The 14,055-nt window shown below is 45.1% G+C and overlaps 2 protein-coding genes across 8 annotated transcripts in view; both read left to right on the forward strand.

The window, feature by feature from the left end:
• Positions 1–14,055, forward strand: part of ATP5PO (ATP synthase peripheral stalk subunit OSCP) — a 1,173,690-nt gene that overhangs the window by 232,806 nt on the left and 926,829 nt on the right. The gene's annotated exons all lie outside the window — the stretch shown is intronic.
• Positions 1–14,055, forward strand: part of RUNX1 (RUNX family transcription factor 1) — a 276,736-nt gene that overhangs the window by 200,018 nt on the left and 62,663 nt on the right. For all 5 annotated transcript variants that reach the window (XM_050784643.1, XM_050784642.1, XM_050784646.1 and 2 more), the window contains one exon: positions 4,834–4,938. In XM_050784643.1, coding sequence (XP_050640600.1) covers positions 4,834–4,938 — 105 coding nt within the window. The remainder of the gene's footprint in view (positions 1–4,833; positions 4,939–14,055) is intronic.

A 14,055-nucleotide genomic window follows, 5' to 3' on the forward strand; every position in this document is an offset into this window, starting at 1 on the left:
CATCCTTCCACCCCTGCACTTGGTCCCAAAAAGCCCATTTTGGGGCTGTTGCTATTTAGCCAACCTGCCCTCCCTTGCTCTCCTGTGACTTCTCACTATTCCGGCTGTAGCTTGCTGGGAGAAACACTTAAGCGTCTTTTGTGCTCCACACCCATGTACTTAAAATACCAGGCCTATAGGTCATTCCAATGAGGGAATCTGGCTCATAACACGTGTGCCCCGAGGCACAGATCCCACTTCTGCAGACGCTGGCCAAAAAGGACTGTGTCCCAGCAGCCAAGGGGTGGGGCCACGGAGAGGGCAGGGCCACGTGGAGGGCAGAGCGTGCGGGTCCTGTCAGGTGTGCCCGTTGCTGACTGCAGCCCAGTGTCAAGGCTCTGCCGGGTCTCACTGGAAGAATACAAAAGACGCGTAAGGCAGTTTTCGTGCTGTGGAAAAATGTCACCTACACCTGTGAAGAAGTCATCACCGTGTCTGAAAGATAATAAGCAAATGTCCTTGTACCCAAAGCTGTAAACAAGAGCCCGTTGTGAGGGAGACTGCCAGAATATCTCCTCGTTGGTGAACCACATGACTGGCCAAAACACCCCACCCGCTAGTGTGTGCTCGGTGGAAACGTCTCGTGACTGCACTTCAAACAAAGGGCATGATTGGGAGGCCAAGGTGGGCGGATCATGAGGTCAGGAGTTCAAGACCAGCCTGGCCAACATAGTGAAATTCCATCTCTACTAAAAATACACAAAATTTGCTGGGTGTGGTGGCAGGCACATGTAATCCCAGCTACTCAGGAGGCTGAAGAGAATCGCTTGAACCCGGGAGGCGGAGGTTGCAGTGAGCCGAGATCACGCCACTGCGCTCCAGCCTGGGCGACACTGAGAGACTCCATCTCCAAAAAAAAAAAAAGATGGACATGAAATAATAGGAATTCAGATAATGACCAATGATTTCACAAATACTCACTTTGATTACGTTTTACTCCTGATTACATGGGTTACTCTGTGGTTTACCAGATGGGGTGTCATGTGAGCTCAACTGCCAGAGGCCCAAATGCAGCTCAGCAAGAAAATGCTTTTGAACTATAACCCAGGTTGAGTACCATTGATACATTAGAATCACAGAGACAGTTTTTACTTTTTGGGGCAGTGGTAGGCATGGATAAAGTATCTCCAGTCTAGATTCCTTATACTGGTGCTACTGGGTTTGCAGGGGGAGATTTATGACCTCGGGGACAATAACTGGAAGAACAGTGAGTAGAAAGCTCAGGGATATGAGTTCTACTGTATATCGAAGCTGTGTGACTTTGGGAAAATTACTTAACCTCTCTGAGCCTTAGCTTTGCTACCTATTCATCAAGGACAATAAAATCCATCTTGTTTATTTCATGAGATTGGTGTGAGAACCAAATGAAATAATATATGGGAAAGCGTTTAAAAGTTCTACACGACTTAAAAATGCCAATATTATGAATGCAACCGTTCTTTGTTGCCATTTGGGTAGTCGTGGATAGGATGATGGTAAGAGAGCCACTATTGGAGCAAGACTGTTCCAGAGGGTAAAACACACAGGTGCCTGTAGAGCAGTTGTCACTGGTAGAGCCATGATGGGAGCTCTTACTACATTTGCTATTTGTACTGAGTTAAATAGTGTTCTCTAAAAAATGTACGTCCACCTAGAACCTCAAACTATGGCTTAGGGTCTTTACAGATGTAATCAGGATAAAGTCATACTGGACTTGGGTGGACCATAAGTCCAGTGACTGAGGTCCTTATAAGAAGAAGGAGGGGACACACAGTAGGAAGACCGTCATGTGAAGACGGAGGCAGAGGCTAGAGTACTGCAGCTGCAAGTCAGGAAATGCCGAGAAACGCTGGCCACCATCCGAAGCTAGAAAAAGGCAAGGAAGGATCCTCCCTAGAGCCCCTCAGGGGGAGTGTGGCCCTGCTGCCACCTTGATTTTGGACTTCTGACTTCCAGAATTGTGAAAGTCTTCATTTCTATTGTTTTAAGCCACCCAGTTTGTGATAATTTATTACAGCAACCCCAGGAAACAAATACAGTATTTTCATGAAGTCACTGAGATACTAGAGTTGTAGAATCACTACAGACGAATCACAGAAGAATGACGTGTGGACCTGCCCACCTACACGTGCCTATGGGCATCCCAGGCCAGCTGCATTCTTAGAAGATGAAATCAGAGAGTTAAAATTGACATTGCATATGCATACTGTGAACCCCCTCATTTTGCTGATGAGGAAACTGAGATCTGGAAAGGTAAAATCATTTGTATTATATCCCCAAACTTGTAACTCTCTTGCCGAAAGAACCACCTCAGTCTCTCTCTGTCTCTCTTTCATACACACACGTACCCCTAGACCTACTCAGGACTGGGACAATGGCATTACCTATTGTTGTGTCTTCAAGGGACTTTTTACAAAAATTTTAAATACCCCCTTTCCCCTAAAACCCCTTCTCACTTGCACCCTTTCCCACCTTTCTGTGAGGGCTACATGGGTATATAGAAAAGGATCACCGCCTTCTGGGAGACTAGGTCTACACAGCCACAAACCGCATTCAGTGTGACACCCTAAATAATCAAAGGTGAAGGATAATTTATGAGGCAGCTCAAACAGCCATAAAGCAAAATGTAGTCATCAAGGAAGGCTGCCTGGAAAACAAGTGACTGCCCGTTGCCAAATGCTGAAGGCAGGAGGACTCGGGTGAAGGGTGCAGCAGGGAGCCCTGGATTGGCGAAGTGGCTGGAGGAAGGAACACCTCAGCGTCTCAGTGCCGTGGCTCATGAATGGAACGCGGGGGAACTCCTCAGAGGATGCACATCGGGAGTCAGGTGTGGGGAGGAAAGGGGGTGAGTGAGAAATGACTCGGGGCAGGGTCTTATTAGTGAGAAGATCCTTAAAGCGGGTTCTGGAATTCAGTCTTGATGATACAGGTGATAACCTTCCCGGGTTCTTGACAGAGAGGGAACAGGCTGACCACGAGGCTTGTAGGACCACCAGCTGTGGATCATGGTGGACATGGCTGCCCCCGGGCTGTGGCTGTCATTGCTGCTGGATCTGTTCTTCGAAAGCCAGAGACTGCCCAGTGAGATGGCCAGTTGCCCTCAGGACCTACCTCCCTCTGCGGCAGCATTCCTCCACGTCACATCATATGCCCTGCTTGCTGGGCCTGGCCAAGGCCTCTTCTGCGCACTTCTCTCCTTCAGCTAGATGCCATGGTAGAAAAGCATCCAGAGTGTCACCCGGTAACATCTGACTGATGTCCTAAAACTAGCAAATCCCCAAAGCCCAACAAGACTCATCTCTAGGTTCTGGGGACAGGCCAGCTGATGGGAAAGATGGATTTGGAGGCAGAGCCTCTTGGCACCCCTGATGTTCTGCTCCATGGAGATCCCTCCCCAGAAGCATCCTCACCTCGTTTACTGGACAGGTCGGCCGAGACATTAGTTATAAAGGCACACCGGGCGGAGCAGCCTTCATCATCTAATTGTTACTTGCTATTGCTCTTTTTATCATAGACTTTAATCAGATAGAATCCACTTCTTTGGGGAGTGTTTGATGGAGGTTTCTCATGATTAGGAATCGTGGCTTGCTGTGGCCAAATATTGGATTTTCGTTGAGCATTTTTCTGTGGCCTTCCTTTGTGTTAAGACATGAGTGACAGTTGAAAATATTTTCCTTTCATCTATCTTTGATTTCACTTTATGCTACGTGATTAAGAGGAGAAACTGTGTTGATTAAAGAACTACTGTATTGATGTAGGAAGATTGAACATCAGACTTAACCAAATGTTAGGGTCCTATTATAGACCTGTGAGAAACAGAGAAGAGAAATAAGTAAAGCAGACAACTTACACACACACACACACGCACACACACACCCTGTTGAATACCATGTGCCAGATACTGTTTTAACAGTGTTACTTACAGTAAAGAATTTAATCTCCCCTAATACTCTCTAAGGTAGGAAAATTTGCATGTAACCATCTTCCAGGTAAAGATACTGCGGAACATAGAGGTATCTAGTAACTTGCCAAAGGTCAGCTAGCCAGATTTATCCTCTGAACCACTTTACTAACAAGAAATGATTTTAGATTAGCAAATCCATGCAATGAAGATTTTCTCACCTTTTATAAATGTATGTTAAACGCATAATGGAAATTATGTGCATTTTTTATTACTAGTACTTGCTGAATCTCAGTCTATCAGTTACATATACTTAAGTCCATTTATGAGTCATCAATTTTGTTCTGGCTGATCCCATGAGTACCTGTAATAACATCTGGCATTTTCAAATAATATTTAAAATCAGCCAGACTTTGTCTTTTAAAAATATAGAGAGAATGATTCTAATTTAGCCTGTCTTCAAACTTAGAAATTCTATCTTTCCTGATCTTCAAAGGTACAAAGTAAGAAGAGAAAGATGGATATGGTTTCTTCTACTCTTCTTTGCCCTGAGTTATAAATAATTGGGGAAGATGGCAGCAGGGAAGTTGGGAACCAGGAGTGGAGTGCTGCCAATCTGACTCTATGGTTTCCTGAAATCTTGACTTAACAGAAAATAAATTCTAATCTTTCTTGATCTTGTATTGTTTATTGATGGTTACGTTAAAGCCATATAACCATGTGAAGTGTTACACCTAGGCAACTATCATAGGCGTATATTCCAGAATTGAAGCAAAGCCAAAATTCTGGGAGTGTTGTTAAAACTGGTAACTTGTGCTGAAGGGCTGGACAGCATAAATTAATGATTGGTTATTCAACAGATTCGTTCGGGCCACCAACCTCATTCTGTTTTGTTCTCTGTTGTGTCCCCACAGGGAAAAGCTTCACTCTGACCATCACTGTCTTCACAAACCCACCGCAAGTCGCCACCTACCACAGAGCCATCAAAATCACAGTGGATGGGCCCCGAGAACCTCGAAGTAAGTGCATCCACTTGGGGCTGGTACACCCTCCAAACTGGTATACTCAGGGACCATGTCACAGAATCCTTGATTCAACCTTTCCCCCAGGGGGATGTCAGGCCCCTGTAAAGCCAAAAAGTTGCATTGTCAATACTCTCGCTACTCAAAGCTTGTTTCTGTGCACTGAGCTCTTTTTGAAGCATCCTTTTAGAGGGCAAAAGGAAATTAGAACCGCATTAGAACCATTCAGGGCAGCATGAAACTAAGGACTGCTTCCTCAATATACAGTAAAGTTCAACAGGATCAGAAACAAATAGTAAATGGAAGATTGGCCAGGCACAGAGGCAGCCCAAAGAGGTCTGAGGGTCAGAGTGGACCACAAGGGAGTAATTACCATCGATGCTGGCCTTTTATTAATTCATGAGGGCCAGCGATGAAAACTATGAAAATGACCCTTTTCTTTCTATGGCACAGATCAAAATCTTATTACAGGCATGTTTAAGATAGAGAGTGGGAGGGTAGAAGAATGTCTGGAGAAAACCAGTAAATATAGAAAGATAGTACCAAAAAATAGCTCCTGTGAGGAAAGCTTTTAAAAAAAGGAATGAGGTTGTTTAGTCTGCAGAAAAGATGTCTTCACAGTGACTTAATGACTATCTTTGAGTAAACACCAGAGTAACACTCTTTTCCAGAACCACACCCTTCCCCAGGATCTGAGGCTGGGTTACAGTTCCAGGTCTGTGGAACTGCCCAGCACCCCCGCCCAGCATCCAGAGGTCTCCAAACCGTATCAGGTCCCTGGTGGAAAATTCGTACACTCTCTTCTTGGAGTGAGGGATATTGAAAAACAGGGCTTCCTACTGTCCCAAAAAGCCAAGATGCGGGGAGGTCAGGTCGTAAAATGAAGTGGTTAAGAATTTGGGCTTTATGGGCAAGCCAGTGGAGTTCTTAAGCCTTCAGTGAGCTACAGAGCCTTGCTGAACCTCACTTTCCTCTTCTGTAAAATGGGGATAATGATGAGAGCTTCTTTATAAGATCAAGCCACATGATGCTATGTGCTTGATGCAGAGAATGAAGGCAGGAAATGTTAGCGATCCCCAGTAGGACATCCCTGCTTTCATCCCTGGCTACTGCTCCAGTACCATCTAGATGACCTTCTCTGCACGGTAGTTTCTAGGTGGGGTTTTAAGGTAGATCTCTGCAGGCTATCCTGTGATCACTGCAGCTTTTGTGGCAGTCTTTCCCGTGGTCCTGGCCACAACCTCATGGCATCTGGATCACCTTCTGGAACCATTCCCCATGTTGTGTCAACTTCCCCAAAGTCCTTGAGTGGATGGAGCTCTGCAGATAACCACCGTGCCCACCAGGGACAGCCCACCAGGATTTGGTGTTCCTCGTCTGCTTTTTCCCCTCCTTCCGTTCTCTGTGCTCGGTGACTCCCTCCAAATCTGAATGCATTTGTCCCCAGAAGGCCCTCTCAGCTTTTTCTGATCAAGGTTTTCTGGCCACGCCTAGACTTGGGAGACTGTGGGACTTCATAACAGACCCTGATTCTTCTTTATGGGTGAAAAGCAGACCATAGACACAGACAGGACCACACAGGTCTAAGGAATGACTGTGAGCTCTTCCCAGGTTTCCAGAGTAGGAATGTCAACCTGGACATTCCTACGTTAATGTAACCCTGCATTAAACAGAACGTAAACACCAAAGCAAGTTTGTTCTCCACAGAGGACCAAAGAGGAAGCAGGCTTGAATTATGGCAAGGTGCCTGGCTGGGAGGGAAGCCGTTGTTAGGTGTAAGGAAATCAACTTTGAGGGTAACTAAACTTAGAGAAAGACTCCTTCAGGAGGCTGTGGAATCACTATTGAATCTACAGCCGTCTCTTGGACAGTTCAAATGCCGACCAGCCTGAAGAAGCTGAAGCCAGGTGACCCTGGGTATACCCTCTACTTCTGTTATTTCCTCATACATAAAGAAGGTTGGGTTTTGCCTCACTGCCAGCATTTCCTGTAACATTCAAAGAAATAACAAAGTTATTGAGCTTCAGAAAACAAATGGTGGCTACTCTGACTTTTCAGAATTGGCAGTCAGAGGGGAGAAAAGACGTCTATGTGATTGTAACGGTCTGGCTGTATATACAGTTTACTCTGCCCCTGCTGCTTTATAACTTAAGAAAACAGTTGTTATATGGAGACGTACCCTCTGAGCAGACAGAAGGGATCTGCGCCAAAGAAGCATCCATTTTTACACAGTCTTCCCTGCCAAATGGAACTTGGGGTCTGGGGAAAAACTAAATGCATGGAATAAGTATAAGTATGATATATAGAGGTACAGTAACCCCAGGTAGAAAGTCTCACATTTCACAAGGGACTTCTAGAAAAAAGCCAAGTGCATGCAGACTCCCAGGGTGACTTGGGTAATGCTGACTTTTCTCTTTGCCCTATGAAGCAAGAGGGGCCATCACTGCTAATTTTAGTATGCTGGTTTCTTATTGTTTGAACGTCTTCATTCAGGGTGGGAACTTCTCTATAGTAAGCTTTGCTCACAGCTGCTTTCCAGTGTAACAAAAAAAGAGGACACTGCGTGTAAATCAGGATGCCCAGATGTTGCCAGATGAATAAGACCTCCTGAGTCCCCTCCATGATTACCGTGCAATGAATTCTGGGTAATCCTGGCAAAATGGCCCTGGCCTTGCCAAGGCCAAATTCAGTCATTTTGGAAAATTCTCTAGTTTCATGAAATCAAAGACAATGAGAGCTAGGAGGGGCCTGAGAGAGACTTTAGGATCATCACTCCATAGGTACGGGAAATCAGCCCCAGAAAAATGAAACAGTTTGCCTAGCTTTAAAAGAAATAGTTGATGATGAAGCATTAACAGCATGAGGAGTTCCTGATGTCTACTTCTGTGCTGTCCTTCATTTATCTACCTGTCCATTCATCTGTTCATCTCTCCATCCATACCATACTGTCTGTACAGCATCTATTTCTTATGATAGATGGAATTCTTTGACATGGCCTCAGTATCCTCACATTTAAAATGAGGAGTTGGCTTATATGATTGACTGGCATATTTGGCTCAGCTCTAAGACTGTCTATTATAGAAGGGCAAATGGTAGTGCCTTATTGCAGGCATGGAGCCTTTGACTTGAGGTATGTGTGCAAGCTTAACTAAATAAAGCAGTTATTTGGCATTTGGATGGACAAACTGCCATTCAACCTGCCGTTCTGCTGATTAAGTTAAGGACTGAGAATGAGAAGCTGTGCCACAGCCCGTCTGTTGGTCATGCCGATGGGTAAACTTGATGCATCCCTCTCCTCTTCCATGGTTTTCAGTGGTGAAGCTGTAGCAAAAAGTATATGCCAAAGAGAATTTAAAGTATTTTCATTTCAGATGGTTTCTTGCCCTTTTACAGTAATGAACCTACCCCTTAGAAAATCAAAACTTGTTTTCTCATATTCCGTAGGATTTTAAGAAATATCTTAGGGTAGTATGGAAATTATTAATTGTCGAAAAGTTAACTTTATCATGGAGCAAGAGTACCGTCAGAAGTATCCTCTGCCTGGAATGGGTTCTTACCAGCACCAAGGCGGGCTCTGTTTTCGGTTAGCACGTAGAGCACTTAGTAGCTTGTTGATATAGTAAGAGTATCTTCTCCTTCAGCACAAAAGATAGAGTGAAAGGGTTTTTCAAAAAAGGATATTGGAGAGCTTTTTGTTTAGTTTGTTTCTGAGACAGAGTCTCCCTCTGTTGCCCAGGCTGGAGTGCAGTGGCACAATCTCGGCTCACTGCAACCTCTGTCCACTCCCCAGGTTCAAGCCATTCTCCCACCTCAGCCTCTGGAGGAGCTGGGACTACAGGTGCCTACGACCACTCCCAGCTAATTTTTGTATTTTTAGTAGAGACAGGGTTTCACCATGTTGGCCAGCCTAGTCTCGAACTCCTGACCTCAAGAGATCTGCCCACCTTGGCCTCCCAAAGTGCTGGGATTATAGGCATGAGCTACTGTGAATGGCTGAGAGTCATTTTTTAATGTATGTTTTATATTTCTAGGATCTAATGAAAAACTCCAGCTCTCAGTTCACACATCTGTAATTTAGGTGACTTCTTGCTAATTTTGAGATCCCAAAGCATCTCCTCTACAGAGATTTCACTAAATAATTTGAATGCAGGAATTGGTTCAATGCCATGGAGGAAGATATTTTGCCAAGGAGAGGTTGAGGAGAGTGAGCAGTGGGGACCCTAACGGACCCATCTTGCGGGGGCTGGTCCTGGTGGTATGGATTGGGCAGCCTTTACCTGTCTGGTCAGGTATTTGTTACATCTGGAACACTGAGAAACCGAATTAAAAATCAACAAGGTTAATTAACATATTGGCCTTTTCTGAGATAACTTCGGTCTGTCCCCAGGTTAAAGGAGTCTTTCACGTGACTGTGTTCTGCTTGAGCTCTTGATGTTTTGTTGTTGTTGTTGTTGTTGTTGTTTGGTTAAATGTAGTTATTTCTAGTTTAAAACTGAAAGAGCTGGCTGTAATTCTGGAAAGGTAGAACCCAGCAGATGCCGGGAAGTACGAGCCTGGAGGGAAGGACAGGCCTCTGCAGCTGCCCCCCTCCTCACAGGCAAGGATGACCATGTCTAGAGCTCATGGGATTCCTTTTGGGGGGAGGCGACCTTGCCTCTGCTCTCTGGACAGCCCATCCTTGAGGACCAGGCCGTTGATGTAGAGTCTGTGACGTGCTCTGTTTAAGGGTGGGGCTTCTAGCATCCACATATCAGGTGACATCTGGGATACTGGCTTAGAGGGCAGCTAGGGAGTAAGGTAAAATATGCAGCTTTCGTTTTTTTTTTTTTTTTTTTTTTGAGACGGAATCTCACTCTGTCGCCCAGGCTGGAGTGCAGTGGTGCAATCTTGGCTACTACAGCCTCTGCTTTCCGGGTTCTAGCGAGTCTCCTGCCTCAGCCTCCTGAGTAGTTGGGATTATAGGCATCCACCACCATGCCCGGCTAATTTTTAATTTTTTTTCATAGAGATGGCAAGGTGGAGCCATTACTTACAAAACTTACAAACTGTAGAGTACTTCCTGAGGCACCAGCTTTTTTTCTGACTGATTGTTTTTTCCCCCCAACAGGGAGTTATAGTTAAAATAGGTTGTTCGAAGGGCCTAATCTTCACTCAGCTACTTTTTAAAGTACTTGGTTGAGATCATGTCATATGAATATAATTTTCTTCTATGACTTTGATTGTATATAGCAAACCTATTATATATATGAGTATGAGAAACAGGATCTTTATACATGGAGAATGTGCTTCAAGTGAAGAAGAGAAATGCATGAAAAGTACCTGTAGGCCAGGCGCCATGGCTCCCGCCTGTAATCCCAGCACTTTAGGAGGCCAAGGCAGGGAGATCACTTGAGGTCAGGAGTTGGAGACCAGCCTGACCAACACAGGGAAGCCCCATCTCTACCAAAAAACACAACAATTGGCCTGGTGTGGTAGTGCATGCCTGTGGTCCCAAGCTTCTCAGGAGGCTGAGGCAGGAGAATTGGTTGAACCCAGGAGGCAGAGGTTGCAGTGAGCCGAGATGGTGCCACTGCTCTCCAGTTTGCAGTGAGACCTTGTCTCAAAAAAAAAAAATGAAGGAGGGAGGGAGGGAGGGAAGGAAGGAGGGAGGGAAGGAGGGAAGGAAGGAAAGAAGGAAGGAGGGAAGAAGAGAAGGAACCAATCTGTAAACTGATGGTGATAATGGACCTAAAAATAATTGCTCTTAGGATTGAGTAACACCTACTTCACAATGTTATTTTCTCTTAATCATAAAAATACTTGATAATAGCAGCAGCTAACATTAAATAGTGTTATTTGCCCAACAGTGTTCACAGTGCTTCACACATATTAATTTATATAATCTTCAAAAGAACAGGCAGGGAAATTGAAGACAAAATACATTGTATACCTTGCCTAAGGTCACACAGCTAGTAAGCCAGCATGTAAACTAAGGCGTCCAGACGTTGGCATGCCCCGACGCCAGCGTCTGTTTTTAAGAACTGCACTGGCCGCTTTTTGAGCTTCATGGTAATGTAATTCCTGTATCTTTTATTAGGAGAGTTTATCAATAAAGTTCTGGGTCACATATGGTTTCCTTCAAGAAAGCAGAGCCCTGTTGCTTTGGCATTCATCATTTTTTTGTACTGACAGGAGGGAATCAGTGTTTTCCCCGGCAGGGCTGCAGGAAATTCCCTCCCCTCCCACTCCTCCTCGGAGTTCATAATACACAGCCACAGCCACGCTGGTCACAGGTGCTAGCAGTTGGTTCTGCTTCTGTCACCAGGGTCCACTTGGGGACCTGGCACGAAGGGGGACCCGACCCCGGGGTGCTGTACAACATACACCTCTTCTTCCGGTGTTGGCCTTCAGGAAAGATGGGTAAAGGGGTGGAGTGACCTGCAGAGCAATGGTCCAAGTCTGGGTCCCCCTTTAACAAAGGGTTTCCTAGAGGGCCCGTGTGCACAGCACGTAGCTGCTGGGGGGATGAAAAGATGTGTCACTCTTTGCTCTTGAATGGCTATGAAAATGTCAGATGGTTTTATGGATCTGTGATCGCAGGATTGTAATTACCAATCCACAGTCGCATTGCTCACTGGGAACTGCTTCGAGTGTATTTACCAGGTAGTGAACGATGAGCTACTTCATTCCTCTTCCCTTGAATTCATCAGGTTTGGACTTGGAGTTTAGTTCTTTCTAGATGCAATCCTGATCCACACAGGAATTAGAAAGTAATTCTTCCTCTCCTCCCACCTAAAGAAGGAGCAAGACAGAGGCTCAAAGAGGAGGAACATGCTGTCCCTACTCACATCCCCTCCTCCCCATTTTGAAAGGCATTTCAGGCCAAGCTGAAAGTTCTGGGGGAACATCGCCTGGTACTTTAATTCCTTCTGTGCTAAGCTCCTCAACTACCTGATGACTTGGCAAACGCAGTTTTTAAAGCATTAATAATAATTGTGCCTACATGTTTCCGGTGAATTTTAGAATGTGTTTCTGTTGATTATTTTTAGTAGTATCAAGCCAGACCAAGAAGAAGAATTTTATATGCATACAGATTTCCTTGACCCTAGAGTGGAGGCTAAGGTCTGAAAGGGCCCCTGGGGTGAATGGGAACCTAAGAGGACCGTGCAGGGAATGGGCTTCTGTCCCAGAAGCAGCAGTGACCCACCTGATGCAGCTCTGAGTAAGCTGGCGTGGCCTGTGTATTCCTGGTAACTCTTCCTATCTTATACAGAAGCCACTGAGGTTTTGTGTGTGTGTGGTTGTTTCTTTGTTTGTTTGTTTGTTTTTGAGACAGAGTCTCGCTCTGTCGCCCAGGCTGGAGTGCAGTGGCATGATCTCGGCTCACTGCAACCTCTGCCTCCCGGGTTCAAGCGATTCTCCTGCCTCAGCCTCCCGAGTAGCTGGGACTACAGGTGCCCGCCACCACGCCCGGCTAATTTTTTATATTTTTAGTGGAGACGGAGTTTCACCGTGTTAGCCAGGATGGTCTCCATCTCCTGACCTCAGGTGATCCACCCGCCTCGGCCTCCCAAAGTGCTGGGATTACAGGCGTGAGCCACCGTGCTCGGCTACCACTGAGATTTTTTAAGATGGCATTTGTATTGCTATAGAAAGAAAACAAAATAAGAGTTCCTTCCAGGTAACATGAAAACCCAAAGAGATGATCTCTAGGCAGCTTCTCAATCTAATGTGGCAGCAGAGAAGAGGAAGAAACTTACACTATTACATCGAATTTCTCTCTCCGTCTGGACCCTTGCAAAACCATATCACTAATTTGAATGCTGCACCAGTGAGGTCAGGATCTAAACTAATATATTGCAGTCCTTGTTAGAATTCATTATATGATGTGCCATAAGAAAAAAAAAAAAAATCCTGTCTGCATTTAGGCTTCTGTTTCGTAAGCTTCAAACATGTAAAAAGGTTTCTGGATCCTGAATTCAGGGACCTGGGTTTTCACACTGGCGCCACCAGGCCAGTGGGTGTGAACTTGAGCAATTATCTTAAATACTTTCGTCTTCATTTTCCTCTCCTATTGAACCAGGCAATGGGATGAGATAATCTCTAAATTAGTTCTCACTCAAAAAGGGTAACAAAATATGGTCAGCAAAATAAAGCCGTAAGTTCATTCCCATAAAGTGGGCCCCTTAGAGGCTGAGGCCTCCAGGCCTTCTTGCCTGGGCAGTGCCATCCTAAATCACATCAGGCAAATCCACATGCACCCAGGTGGTACATGAGATAGACGTCGTTTTTTTTGCTATGAAATTTTTGAAGGGCTTCCTAATTTGTTCTGAAATTCTCTGGCTATAAGTTGGCCACTCTGCCTTCTCTGCCACCAACATGTAATCAAGACTAGGGGTTGAGGTCTCCATTTTGGCGCTTGCTAACATTACGGGAGCTGATACCTGGGGGAGCGGCTGGTCTGAATGAGTCTCTCTAAAACAGGGACAGTGGTGGTACCACCGTCACATCACTGGCAGGCTGAATGCAGCAGCCTCTGTGGCTTAGAACCGTGCCTGGCACACAATACATATTCAAAAGAGGACAGGTATGATTCAAATTTAGTCTTGAAATCCTTTTGGAAATGAGAAAACTTTAACCAAAAAAGATCTGTGGCTCCTAAATTTAAAAATTCATGAAGTTGCCATAATGGTGCATTTTTTTTTTTTTTTTTTTTTGCCATTTAATTAAACATTTATAAATTTTGATTTTTTTTTTTCTGGATTTCGTTTTGTTATTAGACCCAGTAAAATTTCTTTTCTGGTATATTTATGGGCCCTGGAAACACTCTGGGCACTGTTCCTAAGTCACTAATGGGTAAAATGGCCTCGCCCCCAAATGTTGCACTTTATGAAAAAGTCAGAAAGAAAAATCACATCTGAGTAACATCAAAAGTCAGTGCTTCAGATCTAACATGTGGGTCCTGTTCAGTAGAGGCATGACACAGCTACAGAAGTCTCCTCCACACTGTCCTAGAAACGTGACGTGAAATGCGGCAGGTTTCTTGGGGTTCTTCTAGGCAAATGCGGTGCATCTCCCAAGGGTGTCTGGGATCTCTCGCTGCAGCCAAGCTTTGCAGGCACAGAAACATGGCCA

The sequence above is a fragment of the Macaca thibetana genome, chromosome 3 (genome assembly GCF_024542745.1).
Source record: "Macaca thibetana thibetana isolate TM-01 chromosome 3, ASM2454274v1, whole genome shotgun sequence".
NCBI lineage: Eukaryota > Metazoa > Chordata > Mammalia > Primates > Cercopithecidae > Macaca > Macaca thibetana.